An 18,727-nucleotide genomic window follows, 5' to 3' on the forward strand; every position below is an offset into this window, starting at 1 on the left:
GTTTATTAAACTGTCAACTTGCCCTACAGGCAGTAACAGATTTAATTTATCATTGGATTGAAAAGTTCATTTTTATATAACCTAAATAGTAAATTTGCCTTTTCTCTGAAAATTTTATACACAATTTTCTAACCTTCAAAAATGGCAATAAAAAATCAAATTATGTTTATAAATGTTTGTTATTTCAGTATATAAGAACCTTTTTCTTTCTTTTTGACATTTACGGTTTCACAATATATATCTTAAATTTGTATGTTTACTTTTTTTTTTTTTTTTTTTTGGTCTTTATCCAGGTCATTTATTACTAGACATTTGTCATACAGAGTGGTTAAATATTAAAGCTCTGAAACTAGCCCTGGTTTGCATTCCTGGCCTTGTTAATTACAAGTTCTGTGTCATATTAAAGCACCTACAACCCTTCTAAGCCGGATTTTTTTCACCTATAAAATGAGAATTGTCATTGCTTCATGAATTGTGAATGCTTGTATGTTTGTTTATTTATAAAATGTATGTATGTATTTATTTATTTTTGGCTGCGTTGGGTCTTTGTTGCTGCACGCGGGCTTCCTCTAGTTGCGGGGAGCGGGGTCTACTCTTTGTTGCGGTGCGCGGGCTTCTCATTGTGGTGGCTTCTCGTTGCAGAGCACAGGCTCTAGGCGCGTGGGCCTCAGCAGCTGCGGCAGGTGGGCTCAGCAGCTGTGGCTCGTGGGCTCCAGAGCGCAGGCTCAGCAGTTGTGGCACACAGGCCCAGTTGCTCCACGGCATGTGGGATCCTCCTGGACCAGGGCTTGAGCCAGTGTCCCCTGCATTGGCAGGCGGATTCCCAACCACTGCGCCACCAGGGAAGCCCCTGTATGTTTACTTTAGTAATCAAGATACTATTTGTGAAGTATACTTAGTATTTTTATTATTCTGATATTTACTTTAACAGCTTTATTGAACTGGGTTTTTTTTTGTTTTTTTGTTTTTGGCCGTGCTGTGCTGTTTGCGGGATCTTAGTTCCCCGACCAGGGATCGAACCTGTGACCCCTGCAGTGGAAGCACAGGGTCCTAACCCCTGGACCACCAGGGAATTCCCTGAACTGTTTATTAATTTATGTATTATAAAACTATTGTTGTAGATGTACAATTCTGTAATTTTAGTAAATTAACACTGAAAGTCCCACATCCCAGGAAACATTTTCTTCTGAGACAAATCCAAGTGGTTGGTTACTCCACATTTCAGTCATTCTGAAAGTGGTCTCATATCTGTTTGCAGTTAATCTTACTCCCATTCTCAGCCTTAGAAAATCACTCTGTTGTTTGTATAAATTTGCCTTTTCTAAACATTTCATATAAAAAGAAACATATAATGTTATTTTGTATCTCAGTTCTTTCACTTAGAATAATGTGTGCCTTACAGTTTTCTAATAAGCATTTTATATGTACATTTTTTCATTAACCCTCACAACAACCCAGTAATGTGGGTACTATTTTTGTACATTTTATATATGAAGAACTAAACTCGGAGAAGTTAAATAACTTGCTCTAGGACTTGCCCAAGACTCTATGGCTATTAGGAAGTAGGACCTAGAATTTTTTTTTCAGGACCTATTTATAAGAATAGTCTCTTTTCTTGTTTCTTCTTTTCTTTTTTTTTGACCACACTATGTGGCTTGCATAGTAGTTCCCTGACCAGGGATTGAATCCGGGCCATGGCAGTGAAAGCATGGAGTCCTAACCACTGGACTGCCAGGGAACTCCCAAGAATATTTTCAATAACTAATTTTATACTGTAGTCTAGTTTCCAAGCCATCATCTTGAGAAGTCTGCAATTTGCCTTGTTTTAGCTGTTAAAAGCAATGCTTATAACTGGGGGGAGAAAGATAGTATATTGGTTTGGGCTCTATTGGGACTGGGTTTTTCTGAGATCTTATAAATTTGAAACACAGGCATTTTTAGAAAATGTGACATAAATTAAGTGGTGTTTCAAAAAAGTTCTGTTTCTTGATAATTCAATATCAGTATATAAAACAACACTCAGACAAGTAGAAGAGAAGACCTTTTGAATGTGGTTAAATAGGTGCAAAACTTTAAAATTACAGGAGTGAAAGGACTTAAGAAGGTACCCATGCATGGATTTGTGGTACATTACCAATGAAATGAAAAAATCTACTTTTCTAAATTGCACAAATTCTTTAAATTACATGTTTGTCAGGGAAACTATTCACTTACATTTATTTGCTTTAAAAGCTTTAGTCATAGTCTCTCAAATTGCCTTTCTTATTGCATAATAAAGTACACGGAATTTAATGAAAATCTCAGATGAACAAGTATGATACTTTTTTTCATGTGTTGTGACATTTTGACTGTCTTCTTTGTAAAAAGTCAGATACAAAGACTTTTTCAATTTTTAAAAATATTTATTTATTTATTTGGTTGCGCTGAGTCTTAGTTGTGGCTCACCAGCTCCTTAGTTGCAGTATGTGGGCTCCTTATTTGTGGTATGTGAACTCTTAGTTGCAGCATGCACGTGGGATCTAGTTCCCTGACCAGGGGTCGAACCCAGGCCCCCTGCATTCGGAGCACCTCCAGGAAAGTCCCTAAATATCATTGTTAATAATAGTTGTTCCTTGTGAATAATTTGAGTAAATGCGAAAGATTTTACATCCTTAAAAAATTTAGATCAAAACAATTTCCGTTTAAGCGCCCCCTTGTGGTAGATGATATGTGGACTTCTGATGAAAGTTTTGAAACCATGTAAATTGCTCAGCTTATGTTATGTGGAGATCTGGTATATGTTTTCCCTGGAAGTCCAGAAGCTTAAAATGATAAATCAGTGGACTTACTGCCCAAGAGGGTTATATCTAAAACAAAGTCTGGGGCAGTGAACACTTTTTAATTGTAATGCTAATAGTTCATAGAAACTTTTTGCCTCTTATTGCTTTTATTTGTTTAATACTCATTTAAAAGTATGTTATTTGAATAGGTTAGGGATTAAAAGAAAAGTTCTTACACATCAGTTTATAGTCTGCCTGAGGAACCAGGATACTTACTGAGCAAACAATTTAGAGATCAATTTCAACCTGTTATGTAAGAGGGCCAGTCTTTCTTAAATATTGCTTTCATTCTATCAACCCTTTGCTCTCAAATTGGGACTTCTAGTAAAATAGGAACTGCCAGATTAGACGAGCACCGTTTCCTGTCACTGTCTGTTCTGAATAAAATTACCTTGAACACAGCATTTTAAAACTCTGCATTGTTTCATTTTCCAGATGAACTAATTTATGCTTTTTAACCTGTACAGCTTTCCACCTGCACCTCCACATTCTAGCCATAAGCCACCTATTTACTCGCTGACTCAGTTGCCATCAGACCTACGCCTGTAATCCTTCTGCCTGTGTCCAGTTTTGCATACCAGCAGCCTCCTGGGCAAGTCCACATAGCAGGCACCTCAGATACAACATGTCTAACACTACATGCATCACTTGCCCCCATTACGTACCCTTCATTCAGTGTTGCCATCTTAGTAAATGGGATCACCATCCTACTGGCTGCTCAAGCTAGAAACCTGGGAATAGTCTTTTGTCTTATGTTGTTTGTTACACCTTTTAATTACCTCTTAAATATTGAATCCATTTCTCTCCATTCTCACTGTCAACATCATCTTGATTAAACTAGTTTAGTAGTCTCCAAACTGGTGTATGGGTAGCTCCCCAATTCTATTCTCTGTTCCATAGCTGGATTATTATTATTTTTTTAAAAAATATTTATTTATTTTGGCTGCATCAGGTCTTTGTTGTAGCACGCGGGATCATTTAGTTGCGGCATGCGAACTCTTAGTTGCAGCGTGTGGGATCTAGTTCCCCGACCAGGGATTGAACCTGGGCCCTCTGCATTGGGAGCGTGGAGTCTTAGCCACTGGACCACCAGGGAAATGCCCATAGCTGGATTAATTTTAAAACAGCCATTCTGATCAGGTCTTTTCCCCCCAAGTTGAAAAACCTTTCAATTACATACTTCCATTTGCTCTTAACAGAAAGTTCACAGATCCCTAATTTTGTGTATTTATTTCTTCTGCTTCCCACCACCCAAAACAAAATCAATAAAAAGCAAACTAAAAACTCGCAAAGTGTTTCGACTAACTTATCCTTCAAGTCAGCCTATTTATGCCATTTCCTAGGGCTTTTTCCCCTGAATTTCTCTCCCTCTTGCACTGTGAAACACATCTTTTTTTTAAAACACCCATTAAACTTGTAATTATTTATTTTAAGGTAAATATCATATACTTCATCAGATGAAGAACATAATAGCAACCCTGCAGATTGCACCCACTACGTGCTGTCAGTGTTCGAAGCACTTTATATGTTTTAACTTGCTTAATCCTCACAACAGCATTTTGATGTAAGTACTGTCACCCCATTTTTCAGATGGAGAAGTTGAGGCAAGAGAGAGGTTAAGTAATTTATCCAGTATCATACAACTAGTAAGTGGCAGAATCAGAATTCAGTCCCAGGCATTGTGACTCCAGAATGTGTGCTTTTAACCTCCTTGGGCTGCCTTTAATCTCTGACTCCTGAACCGCATTCGTTTCCTGTGGCTGCTGTAACAAGGCAAAGTGAGAGATTAATTTACTCACAGTTATGGAGGCTAGGAGTAAAAAATCAAGGTGGGTCCACTCCCTCCAAAGGCTCTAGGAAAGAATTCTTTTCCTTGCCCTTTCCAGCTTCTAGTGCCCCAGGTGTTCCTTGGCTTGCTGGCAGCATAATTCCAATCTCTGCCAACCTCTGTCTCTTCAAGAAAGTCTAGGCCTTTTCTGTCAAGTGCCTCAAAATTCTTCCAGCCTTTTCCCATTTCCCAGTTCCTAAGCCACTCCCACGTTTTTAAGTATCTGTTATAGCAGCACTTCCTTTCCCAGTATCAAAAATTTGTTTTAGGGGACTTTCCTGGTGGCGCAGTGGTTAAGAATCCGCCTGCCAATGCAGGGGACACGGGTTCGAGCCTGGTCTGGGAAGATCCCACATGCCGTGGAGCAGCTAAGCCTGTGTGCCACAACTACTGAGCCTGCGGTCTAGAGCCCACAAGCCACAACTACTGAGCCTGTGTGCCACAGCTACTGAAGGCCGCATGCCACAACTACTGAGCCTGCGCTCTAGAGCCCGCGAGCCTCAACTACTGAGCCTGCGTGCCACAATTACTGAAGGCTGCATGCCACAACTACTGAGCCTGCGCTCTAGAGCCTGCGAGCCACAACTACTGAGCCCTTGTGCCACAGCTATGAAGCCCGCATGCCACAGCTACTGAGTTCGCGCTCTAGAGCCTGCATGCTACAACTGCTGAGCCCGCGTGCCACAACTACTGAAGCCCGCATGCCACAACTACTGAGCCCGTGCTCTAGAGCCCACGTGCCACAACTACTGAAGCCTGCATGCCACAACTACTGAGCCCGCGCTCTAGAGCCCACGAGCCACAACTGCTGAGCCTGCGTGCCACAACTGCTGAAGCCTGCATGCCACAACTGTTGAGCCCGCGCTCTAGAGCCCTTGGACCACAACTACGAAGCCTGCATGCCACAACTACTGAGCTTGCACTCTAGAGCCCGTGAGCCACAGCTGCTGAGCCCGCGTGCCACAACTACTGAAGCCCTCATGCCACAACTACTGAGCCTGCGCTCTAGAGCCCGCGAGCCGCAGCTACTGAAGCCCGCGTGCCTAGAGCCCATGCTCTGCAACAAAGAGAAGCCACTGCAGTGAGAAGCCCGTGCACCACAATGAAGAGTAGCCCCGCTCGCCACAACTAGAGAAAGCCCATGTGCAGCAACAAAGACCCAATGCAGCCAAAAAAATAAGTTAAAAAATTAAATCATTTTAAAAAAAAGCATGAAATCAAAATCTGTTTTAGTTTCCTAGGGCTGCCATAACAAATTGACCATAAAATGAGTTGTTTAAAGCAACAGGAGTTTATTCTCTCACGATTCTGGCAGCTAGAAGTTTGAAACCAGTGTCAGCAGGATTGTTTCTTTCTGGAGGCTCAGAGAGACTCTGTTCCATGCCTGTCTCCTGGCTTCTGGTGGTTGCTGGCCTTCCTTGGCGTCTCCTGGCTCATAGGTAAAGGCACATGACTCGAATCTCTGCTTCCACCTTCACATCACCTTCTCCACGTGTCTCTTTGAATCCTCTCCTCCTCTTGTAAGGATAGCAGTCATTTGATTTAGGGCTCACCCTAAATCCAGAATGATTTCATCTCAAGATCCTTAGCTAATTACATCTGCAAAGACCGTATTTCCAAAAAAAGTCACATTCTACGGTTTCAGGTGGACATACCTTTCTGTCAACCCACCACACTAGCGTTCCTCACTCTTAGTTTCTGTGGGTTTGTTTAGAAATGAAACTCAAAACGTACTGTTAGTCATTAACCTCTTACTTATCTTGCCTAAGTAAAAGCCAAACAGACTTTAAAATGTAGGCATATCATCTGTAAGTTTGCTGTTAATTGTATTTTTGGCCCATATTTTCATTCCATTCTGTCCTCCCCTGCCACCCTGTCAACTCCTTGAGCTGAGCAGTGACTTCAGGGAAGCCAGGCCAGTTTGGGTGTGCAGAAGGAACGTTGTGGAGACAGAGCTTCTGTAGAAACCAAATTCTAACCCCATAAACAAAGGTACTTACAAAGTGATGTATAGTCATCTAGGAAAGCAGTTGTCACTTTTACAATTAGAACAAATAATCTTGATTATATAAACTGTGTAAATGTGCCCAAGTATATCAATATTAAAACTTCTTTGAAAGCATTAGCTGTTATTGTTCACTCAGTTTTGCTTCTTTATGCTTTTGATGAATTTATCCTTCTGTAGCTTCAAGAAGAAAAAAAAAGGTCATTGTTGAGTATTATCTTTGATGAGCAGAATAAAAAATAGAGCTATTTTTACTTTTTTTTTTAATATATATTTTTGGCTGCATCGGGTCTTAGTTGCGGCATGTGGGATCTTTTGTTGCATCTTGTGGGCTTCTCTCTAGTTGTGGCATGTGGGCTCCAGAGTGCATGGGCTCTGTAGTTGCGGCATGCGGGCTCAGTAGTTGTGGGCGCGGGCATAGTTGCCCGCTTCATGTGGGATCTTAGTTCCCCAACCAGGGATTGAACCCGTGTCCCTTGCATTGGAAGGAGGATTCTTAACCACTGGACCACCAGGGAAGTCCCCAAATAGAGCTGTTTTTAGAGGGACATTGACAAAACTGTACATTTAGGGGAAGAATATCAGAGTAGTGACGACTGGAAAACATGCTGTATGAGGAATAAAGTATTTGAGCATGTTTGGCCTGAAAAAAAAAAATGGGGTAAGATTATAGATGTTGTGAAAGAGTTGAAGGACTGTGTGTGGAGGAGGTGTTAGGTTTATTTCAGAGAATTCTAGCAGGCAGAATCAGGATGGATTGGTGGAAACACTAGGTGTGTGTCATCTCTTAAAAGGAAAAAACTTTCTAACAGAGCAGTTCCAATCTAGAATGGCCCACCACCATATGGAGTTGTGAATTCTCTGTTAAGATGGAAATTAAGATTAAAATTAAGATTAAGTGTTCTCTGTTAAGATGGAAATGATGCAGATGCCAGCATGGGCTAAGTCAGTCGACTGATAAGGATGCTTTCAGTAGCCTGTGAGTTGCTTGAAAAATTGGACAGAATGTCCATTTAATTAAATTTGTTCCCATAGCATCTCACTTTCATGTAGAAATCTTATGCGTATAAATTGTTTTCTACCCAAAAAACGTTTTTATGTAGAATGTTTTTCTTGTTCCATTGAAATTTGTAGATATTTCTGAATCAAGAGGAAAAAAGCAAACAAGGAAAGAATTTGATATCTTTAAACAGAGGAAAAATCCTTAAGATTGAAATCTTAGAAAACAAAGAATTAGGCTGTCCTGTAACTCTTGTGCTCCGTCAAAGCTCACTATGTACTTTTTATTTATTTATTATTTATTTTTGGCTGCATTGGGTCTTTGTTGCTGCGTGCGGCTTTCTCTAGTTGCGGCGAGCACAGGCTACTCTTCGTCGCGGTGCGTGGGCTTCTCATTGCGGTGGCTTCTCTTGTTGCAGAGCCCAGGCTCTAGGCGCACGGGCTTCAGTAATTGTGGTACATGGGCTCAGTAGTTGTGGCTCGCGGGCTCTAGAATGCAGGCTCAGTACTTGTGGCACACGGGCTCAGCCACTCCACGGCATTTGGGATCTTCCCAGACCAGGGCTCGAACCCATGTCCCCTGCATTGGCAGGCGGATTCTTAACCACTGCGCCACCAGGGAAGCCCCCTATTAATCTTTTTATTTAGGGGATTCTGACATCTTTAACATTTTTAATTGGAGTAGACCATTGTTACCATTCAGTCATAAAAAGTCAGTAGAAATACCCACTGTAGAGTGAAATCTAGAGTAGCTTAAAAAAATGATTTTCAGAAATTTTTGTAAAAAGCTTCTAACAGAAATATATTAATATCATATGTCAGCAGATGCTGATTTGAAAGAGGGAAAACAGGGACCCTTTATTACTCTCTTTTTCTTTAAAATGTTTGATAATTTTGATATCCTTTTATTTATCCATGATTTAATATATCCCTTCTTCAGAATTATTGAATGTCTCATTCCTGGAATTCTGCTACATTTTAATTTATTTACTATCTTACTAGTAACAATAATATTTTCTATTTATTGATCACTAATGATGTTTTCCAGACACTATGATAGATGCCTTATTATAATACCTTTATTTACCTTATAATATCTTACAGGGTCCCTCAAGACAGGTACTGTTATCCCCATTTTACCAGTGGGGTGAATAAAATGTCTCAGAGGCTCAGAGGATTTGTGTCTTGTCCACGTTCACATATCTCATTTAAAGCCATATCTTTCTTAAGGTGCTCTTCTTTTAGCTTCGTGAGTTTGCCTTTGAGCAGACAGGAATGTTAGACTCTTTCTTGTTAGGTACCTCACACACACTCCTGAATTCTTCTGAATGAGAGAAGAACTGAGTCACATATGTTTCTCGAAGTCTGGTCCTAGACATTAATTTGCCTTGTGTTTTTAGTTACTAGTGTTGAAGTCTCCACCTCCATTACAAGTGACTGGCATCTTCAGAGAGATTTAAACAGGAAAAGAAGCTGCTGTGCTCTTCTTCTTTCCAGTTTGAGCTTTGATTGTCCATTAAGAAAGAGAGATGAGGCATTGTTACTCGATTGAGATGACTCCTTCAGGGACCAGAATTTAGCAGAGCATTTACACCATTTGGATGGAAATGTTTCTAAACTATACTGTAATGTGAACCTGCTCTGTACCTGCCAAGTACTGAACATAGTTTAAATATTTTTGGTTAAAGTTCTGCTCCTCGTATTGTTACAGTGATGAGCTTAAAGTTGATTGAAGTGTAACCAAGACTGTCCTCCACCAAGTACTCACACGCTCTGAATTTTAAGGTCCTGTTTCTGCATGTCATGTTTTTAGATATCTTTCTTTGCTGCTATACGAATTCCTCTCTTGCCACTACTACAAGCAAATTATTTTATCCTAAGCTGCTATGGGCTAGGAAATCAAAATAATTAGAGGTTCAAATAAAATGAGTACCTTGAGTTTGAATGAAACTTGACAGGATCTCTTATGAGCAAATATACTGAGCTTTAGCGCACAATCTTTGTGTGTTTTAACTTCCACTGGATAGATAAAATTGTCAGGTAAGTGCCATTTTGTCTAACATCAAAGTGTTTTTGTGCTTTTTTTAAACAGAGAAGAAGATACAGAAAATGAAAATGAAAAGAAAATTTGGTATTACAGCACAAAGGTCCAGCTTGCAGAATTAATTGACTGTCTAGACAAAGATTACTGGGAAGCAGAACTCTGCAAAATTCTAGAAGAAATGCGTGAAGAAATCCACCGGCACATGGACATAACTGAAGACCTGACCAATAAGGCTCGGGGCAGTAATAAATCCTTTCTGGCGGCAGCTAATGGTGAGAGGGAAATTTTCTTATTTTACTTTTTGTTACATTTCTTGGTATGAAATCACTACAAAATATGAAAATATATTAAAATTTTCAAGTATGGTTATTTTATTTTAATTCTCTATATTTCATTTTCTCAAGAGAACCTTGTTCATCCTAACATAAATTAGGGATCCTATGCATTTTAGTGTTTTGTACCTTGCCTTGCTCATTACTGAGATTCCCCAAATTATATTTGTTTGTTTCTTTAATTCAAGAATTTTATTAATAAACCTTTTAGGGAGTCCTAGTTTTAATTATGAGAAATGGTATTCCTTTAAAATTTACTCTTTGCTTTTTTTCTAATAAACTTTTAATTTGAAGGAAGTTTATTTTTGGAATACATTTTTCTGAGAGGAGATGGTTTTTAAAGTTTGGTAGGTTAATTCTTTCTGTTTAATTTTGAAATATTCCTGCAGAGTATAGAATATACATGTTTATAGAATATGCATATTTATTATAGATCAGATACAACCTAAACTGATTATTTTTTCTTTCATCCCTTAATGTTTTTTTCTCCCCCTGACCTTTTTGGTCTATTTTTCTTATGGCTATGAGTGCCATAGGTTTTGAACTGAAAATACGGACATATAGACTGACAAATATTTGTATACTTGATAGAGTAGGCAACAAGATAGAATATTTGAAATTAGAACCTTTATAGAAAATCAGAGATCTTTGATCATCCTACCTGTGCTTTTTATCTAATTTAGATGATCTAATTTGTAGGTTTAAAAAAAAAAGTTTAATCCCCATTAAATGGCATGAGGGAAGTTGGGATGAATGTGTAACATTTTGGTTTGGAAAAGCTGGCAGTTGAAGATCAGCGGGGAGCTATGTTTGAAAGTAAGAAATAATATGGCTCTAAGAAAAGCAAGCAATTGGTTTATAAATTTTCTTTTTCTAAATAAAAAGTTCTTTAAAAAAGAGTGATTGAGATACTTCCATTGATAGGTTTAGTGTACTTAGCAAGAGTAAATGCAGCTTGGGGAAATAGGAACTGAAAACAGTATAGATGTATAGATAGGTAAAAGGATGTAAGGAAACGATGTAAAAAAGGATCCGGGGTGACTTGGATGACGAAGAAGACAGAAAATATACCAATTAGGATTCCTCTGTTTGAAATTGTTGTCCTACACATGTCCTTAGATGTTCATATAATCATTGGCTTAGAACTCTTACAGGAATTAGGAGTAGAGAAGGTGAGCGAGAGTAAGGAATTAACTCCAACTGCCTCAATTTAATCACTTTACCAGAGAGGTCAGTGTTTTTCAGTGATGACTTTACAAGGTTTTTCTAATCCTAGGAAACCTACAATTTAGGAAATATTGATGAAAGTGAAGGTAGAGAACATTTAAAGAAAGGAAATGTAAACAAGGAAATTAAAAAATCCATAAAGATGTACCATGGGTGCATGGCATTGGCATTAAAGATGTTTCTTCTTGTTTACAAACGTTGTACTCTAGTTGGTAGATTTATTTCTCATGAGAGTACAGTTTAGCAGTTCTGAAACTGGTTTACTGTGTATAACAGGATTGACCAAATAAATATGTTGTAATGAAAACAGAACTTCTGTCAGAGAAGTTACAAAAAAACAAGAGAGCAGTGCTTGAATGAACCATACACGTACCCCCTGCCACACACAGATAGATACAGAAACAATAAAGATGTATATATACATAGGTTAGTGTACATATATACATTTTCTAGGTCTGTTGGTGCCCCAGTAGTACCAAGTACACATAGTGCCCAGATCACGACTTCTTTTCTTTTTAAGATGTTGGGGGTAGGAGTTTATTAATTAATTAATTAATTTTTGCTGTGTTGCGTCTTCGTTTCTGTGCGAGGGCTTTCTCTAGTTGCGGCAAGCGGGGGCCACTCTTCATCGCGGTGCGTGGGCATCTCACTATCGCGGCCTCTCTGTTGCAGAGCACAGGCTCCAGACGCACAGGCTCAGTAGTTGTGGCTCACGGGCCTAGTTGCTCTGCAGCACGTGGGATCCTCCCAGACCAGGGCTTGAACCCGTGTCCCCTGCATTAGCAGGCAGATTCTCAACCACTGTGCCACCAGGGAAGCCCCAGATCACGACTTCTAAATCTCATTCTCCAGGGGTTCCCTGGTGGTGCAGTGGTTGGGAGTCCGCCTGCCGATGCAGGGGACACGGGTTCGTGCCCCGGTCCGGGAAGATCCCACGTGCTGCGGAGTGGCTGGGCCTGTGAGCCATGGCCGCTGAGCCTGTGCGTCCTGAGCCTGTGCTCCGCAGCGGGAGAGGCCACAGCAGTGAGAGGCCCGCGTACCAGAAAAAAAAAAATCTCATTCTCCAATTAAAAAAAGAATCGAGACTCCTTGAGAATTCTAGGGCTGGGGCAGAGAAAATACAAGGTGAGTCTGGAATATCTTGCAGTGCTGGAAAGTAAGGAAGCACAGAAGGAAGGAAGGAGGGAAGGAAGTGTGTTTAAAGGATATAGGACTCATGTGTTTAAAGGATACAGGACTTACCCGGAAAAGCTCCCAGGACTTACCCGGAAAAGCTCCCAATGGCCAAAAGCTGGACCGATTTGAGCAACAAAGTAAAAATGATAGTATTGGATCATAACCCAAAGAATATTATTAATATACAGGAGTCTATGCTGATATAACTTGTGGTCTGCACCCGTGCTGTAGTATCACTCCACCCAAGTTGAAAGAAAATTAGAGCCATTAGGGGTTTAGTGACTTGCAGAAAGTTATGGGACTTCAGAAAGAAATGTTTCCAAATGGGGCTCTGTTTTCTCATTTTACAGTGGAGGCCTGAAGATTTAGTAGCCTACCCACAGGCTCACGTAGTTAATTCAGGTCAGATCTGTGCTAGGTCCTGGGTCTCTAGGTTTTTGTTACTGTACCACACTGCCCAAACTGGGGGTCTGTGTCAGCTTAACAGGTTTTCTCCTATGGCAGAGGATATCACAATAATCTATATCAATCTCAATTTTAAAAGATAGACTAATTTTTCTTTCTTTTTTAAAAAAGAAATTAGAGCCTATATTAGCATGTATTTTCTAGAAGTGAAGATAACCAAATCGATTGAGTTCTCTAAACATCAAAATGTTACTGGTAATCTTGATCCTTATTTCATAGTTCTTAATGCTTTTAGCAAATTTATCTTTAATAACTTGTATTGAAACTCTTAAGTGGCATTTGTAGTACTTTTATACTTGGTATATACGGAAACATAATTTTTTATTTGTTTTATTACAGAAGAAATTTTGGAAACTATAAGAGCCAAAAAAGGAGACATTGATATTGTTAAAAGTCCAGAAGAAATAGAAAAGGAGAAGAATGAGACTGAGAATAATAACTCCAAAGATGCTGAGAAAAGCAGAGAGGAGTTTGAAGACCAGAGTCTTGAAAAAGACAGTGATGACAAAACACCAGATGATCCTGAGCAAGGAAAATCTGAGGGTAAAAACATTATTTGGTTAAAAAGAAATATTTCATCAGTGTTATTTATGAAAACTCCAGTTTTACTTGCAAAATGAAAATGAATCTTTTTTATTGCAAACAGCTATTTAATTTTACATTTCTGAAGAGATTAGGATACCCTTCCTCCTTATAACATGTACAGTCATTGTAACGAGTTTTATATATTGGTGGATTTGCTATAATGTTATACCCATATCTCTATTTATACTTCTTAATAAGGTGCCATTTCTCTATAAGATTTGTTGGTGAAAATCACTGTTTTTATAACAGAATATACACTTTTGTATGTGATATAATACGTTCCTTTTTATGTTAACTACTTAAACATTCTTAATATATCAAATATTCTTAAATACCCTTTGGATTACCTACTGCAGAATTATCCCAGAATCTAATTGCTTCAAAATGGCCATCGAATAGAAGCCAGGTTTTTTGGTGATCATTCATTTTTAGTAGTTGACTGAATGTGGCCATTTGTCCTAAAGCAATTTTAAAGGATATCTTTAAAGTTTTGTTGTGCATTTTACTGTAGAGCCAACAGAAGTTGGGGATAAAGGTAACTCTGTGTCAGCAAATCTTGGCGACAACACAACAAATGCTTCTTCAGAAGAGACTAGTCCCTCTGAAGGGAGGAGTCCCGTGGGGTGTCTCTCAGAAACCCATGATAGCAGCAACATGGCAGAGAAGAAGGTGGCATCTGAGCTCCCCCAGGATGTGCCAGGTACAGAGGGCAGTGTATCAGTGCCTCTGTAATGGGGGGGAAATCCTTCCCTTTAGTAGTAAAAGCTGAATGTCACCTAAAACTTTAAAGTATGTGTTCATTCATGCTGCTTGCTTACATAAGTGCCATCCCTGATTGCTAAGTTGTCACCTAACATTTGGAGTTTGACAGATGTTCTTGCATTTAGTGCTTGAAACTCATCATAATCTTCATGCTTTTTAAAGTTCATTTAGCTGTTTTTGTCTAATAGACTTATTTTTATATTTTATCACCAGACCATAGTGGCAGATATTTTGGTTTTAAGTACTCACATACTAATGGCTCAGTGTTGAATGATTTGACCATTCCAATTCTGTATATACTAACAGATTAATTTTATGTTTGCATGTGGTCATGTAAGTTTTTTTTTAACAACATCTCAAACCATAATGTTATAATAGAAAACCATTGTCACAATATATTTTGACGTGAAAATGCAAGTTAACCAGTAAATATTTTAAGCTTTTTAAAATTAAAATTATACTCAAAATAAGTTATATCACACCAAGAATGTTATTATGCCTTTCCTTTTGCCTTTTTTAAAAATGAAAAAAAAATTTTTATTATATGAGCTGCGTGTATATTTTTGAAAAACAAATTAGAAAATTTAGATGAGCAAAACAAGAAAAGAAATACTGGTAATCCTATCAAAAGTCAATAATTATAGTTAATACTGTATTGGAAATCCTTGAAGAGTTTTTCTGTGTATTATAAGAATGTCATATAGTTCTTTCCTTTCCCCCCACCCTCTTTATTTTAGCCATTCTGGTAGGAATGTAAAGATATCTTATTGTGATTTGAACTTGTAGTTCCCTGGTGACTAAGGATGTTGAGCACCTTTCGTGTGTGTGTGTGTGTGTGTGTGTGTGTGTGCGCGTGCGTGCGTGCGCGCGCCTATATATATATTTATATATTAGTCATTTGGATAACTTCTGTTGAGAATTGCCTGTCAGTTCTTTTGTTCATTTTCTGTCAAGTGGTATCTTTTCTGTGTGTGTGGCTGTTTCATTGGCTGGGCTAAGTCCAGTCCCTCTACTCCATCCTGACTGGAAGCAAAAGTTTCTCCATTGATATTTTTAAAAATGTTAACCCAATCTCATCATACTCCTGGAATAAATACAACTTGGTTGTGATATGTTCTTGTTCTTATGTATTGTTGCATTTCATTTTTTAATATTTTGTTTAGGATTTTTGTGTCAACTTTCATGAATGAGATTGACTTGCAATTTTCTTTCTGTGATAATGTCTATGTCAGGATTTGATGCCTAGGTTATGCTGGCCTCGTAAAATGAGTTGGTACAAGTTCCCACTTTTCCTTTTGTCTGCAAGAGTTTCTGTGGATTGGTGTTATTTATTCCTTAAATGTTTGCTAAAGTCTTCTGGTCCTGGAGTTTCATTGTGGGAAAGTTATTAATTGTAGATTTCATTTCTTTGGTAGATAGTAGGCTACTCATATTTTCTGTTGTTTTCTTGTGTCAGTTTTAGTAAATTTTATTTTTCTAGGAATCTACCATTTCATTTAAATTTAAAATTTTATTGACATAATAACATCCTATTTTTTAAATGTTTATAGCATCTGTAGTGATCTCTTTTTTCAGTCGAGAAATTGGTTATCTGTTTTCTCTTAATCACTTCATAAGACTATTAACAATTTTTATGAGTCTTTAAAAAAATAACTTTGGGCTTTGTCCTCTCTATATTTTTTCTCGTTTTTTATCTTATTTTTATTTCATTCCTTTTATTTTTTTTCATTTTTGTGAATTTTTCTTCCCTGTCTTTTTTCAAAACCACTCTATTGAGGTATAATTGATATACAAAAAGCTGTACATATTTAATATATACAACTTGATGAGTTTGGGGATAAAGATATACCTGTGAAACCATCACCACAATCTATGACATAAACATATCCATCACCTCCAGAAGTTTCCCATACCCTCTTTTTATTTTTTATTTTATTTTTTGGTTGTGGACCATTTTTAAAGTCTTTATTGAATTTGTTACAGTATTGCTTCTGTTTTATGTTTTGGTTTTTTGGCCATGAGGCATGTGGGATCTTAGCTCCCTGACCTGCACCACCTGCACTGGAAGGCAAAGTCCTAACCACTGGACCACCAGGGAAGTCCCTCTCATACCCTCTTCTTTTTTTTTTTTTTTTTTTTAACATCTTTATTGGAATATAATTGCTTTACAATGGTGTACTAGTTTCTGCTTTATAACAACGTGAATCAGTTATACATATAGATATATCTCATACCCTCTTTATTATTTTTTTCTTCTAGCTTCTTAAGATGGATGCTTTGATTATTTTTAATTTTCTATGTCTGTTGTCAAGGCTGTAAATTTCCCTCTATGTACTGCTGTAGCTGCATCTCACAAACTTTAATGTGTTATTTTGTCTTTATCATTCAGTTTAAAATACTTTCTAATTTCTATTATGAAGTGTTTTTTTTAACCCATTGCTTAGTTAGAAATATACTGTTTAATACTCAAACATTTAGAGATTTTCTTTTTTTTTAAAAATTGATTATTTAATTAATTTTTGGCTGCTTTGGGTCTTCATTGCTGTGTGCCGGCTTTCTCTAGTTGTGGTGAGTGGGGGCTACTCTTCCTTGCAGTGCACGGGCTTCTCTTGTTGTGGAGCACAGGCTCTAGGCACGCGGGCTTCAGTAGTTGTGGCACGCTGCTCAGTAGTTGTGGCTCCCAGGCTGTAGAGCTCAGGCTCAGTAGTTGTGGCGCATGGGCTTAGTTGCTCTGCGGTGTGTGGGATCTTCCTGGACTAGGGCTCGAACCCATGTCCTGTGCATTGGCAGGCGGATTCTTAACCACTGCGCCACCAGGGAAGTCCTAGAGATTTCTAGTTATCTTTTTTATTGATTTCTAGTTTAACACACTATAGTCAGAGAACATTCTGTACATGATTTATGTCCTTTAAGATTTGTTGAGGCTTGTCTTGTGGTCCAGCATTTGGTTAATGTTGATAAACTGTCTCATATACACTTGAAGAGGATATCTATTTTTAGTTTTGGGGTGCAGTACAGAACAACTAGGTCAGGGTTTTAATTGTGTTGTTGAAATCTATATGTTTGCTATTTTTTTTCCCTCTATGTAAGATAATATTCTTTATTGGAGTATAGTTGCTTTATAATGGTGTGTTAGTTTCTGCTTTATAACATATGCAAGATACTTCTAAGTTACTTCTATTTACTGTGGGGTTGCCTTTTTATCTTTTAAATATTTTTAGTTTTTGCATTATATAGTTTGAGCCTGTGTTATTAGGTGCACATAATTTTTATATTGTTGAATTAACTTTATCTTTGTGAAATGTCCTTTATCTTTAATAATACTACTAAACTACAGCAACTTTCTTTTGATTAGCGTTTGTATTTTATATCTTTTCTGGAATAGAAAGATACTTAAAAATAACCCGAGAATTTAAAATCTCTTTCAAAATATATCTACTTTAGAATTTCTTTAGAAATATATACACACATATGTATACATATATATGGATATGCATATTTATTTATTTCAAGCTTTATTTTGTCAAGTCCCGTCAGAGAGCACTATCATTTTCTTATGATAGATGACATTATGCAAAGGAAAAATTATAAATATGTGGTCTGAAAATCTAAAGGAGTGAGAACATAAGAAAAATGGGCAGATTTCATGATTTCAAATTGGGTGTGATTCAGAAAGATTTTATGTGGCTGAGATTGAAGTTTAAACTGAAAAGTTGGGCCATATTTTGGGAAATGTTTATAGACATCACTTAAAAAAGTTAATCTCTGAATATCTGTTCCTCTGATTTTCCCCCGCTGCATCTGTATTCCAGACACTTCACTTCAGTTCATGAAAATGGTTATGTCTCCAAAAATGACCCCTTATAGAAAGTGTACTGTTTATTATTCAGTATAACTTCTTTCTAGTTAACAAATAGCTCAATTTCAGAATTACACTTTTGTTCTGGATTTTAGATTAGAAACTTTTGTACCGGATTGTCAGTTTTTCAGTATATAAGGAGAGACAGGGCATGTGTCTTTCTAGCATCTTAACCTCAAATGTACTATTGAGAATTTGTATTCAAACATATAATGCAGACAGCATTTGTTTTATTAAAGTTATGCCTCTAGATTTAATGCCTGGGACTAAGAAAATAGCAGCAGTAGATAAAACCGGCTTTATTTCCATAACTATTTATAATTGCTTTGAAAGTGTTTCCATGGACATATTGAAAGTCTAACATCTGTGAAGTTGAACTATAAGAACATATTAATTTAACCTGTTTCTTAACTTTTTGGGATAATGACATCTTAAAAGATAGTACTTTGCTTTAGGTATGGATTTTATTATAAGGAAATTAAGTGGATGTAAGAGGCTGCTGATACTGGATGCTGAACTGATGTGCTTCTCGTTTACTTTTACCTCATTGAGTTGATTGATAATGGCTTTTGGAGGTTCTGCAGCTAAATATTACTCTTTTGTTTCTTATTCTTTTAAATGTGTTT

General features: G+C 37.7%; 1 protein-coding gene across 14 annotated transcripts in view; it reads left to right on the plus strand.

The window, feature by feature from the left end:
- Nucleotides 1–18,727, plus strand: part of BPTF (bromodomain PHD finger transcription factor) — a 143,522-nt gene that overhangs the window by 38,930 nt on the left and 85,865 nt on the right. For 10 of the 14 annotated variants that reach the window (XM_081219713.1, XM_081219707.1, XM_081219716.1 and 7 more), the window contains exons 3-5: nt 9,744–9,967; nt 13,235–13,438; nt 13,992–14,180. In XM_081219713.1, the coding sequence (XP_081075839.1) occupies nt 9,744–9,967; nt 13,235–13,438; nt 13,992–14,180 (617 nt within the window). The remainder of the gene's footprint in view (nt 1–9,743; nt 9,968–13,234; nt 13,439–13,991; nt 14,181–18,727) is intronic. The other 4 variants (XM_081219718.1, XM_081219708.1, XM_081219710.1 and 1 more) reach the window with 1 other exon arrangement.

The sequence above is a fragment of the Mesoplodon bidens genome (assembly GCF_964165515.1).
Source record: "Mesoplodon bidens genome assembly, chromosome: 19".
In the NCBI taxonomy this organism is placed as follows: Eukaryota; Metazoa; Chordata; class Mammalia; order Artiodactyla; family Ziphiidae; genus Mesoplodon; species Mesoplodon bidens.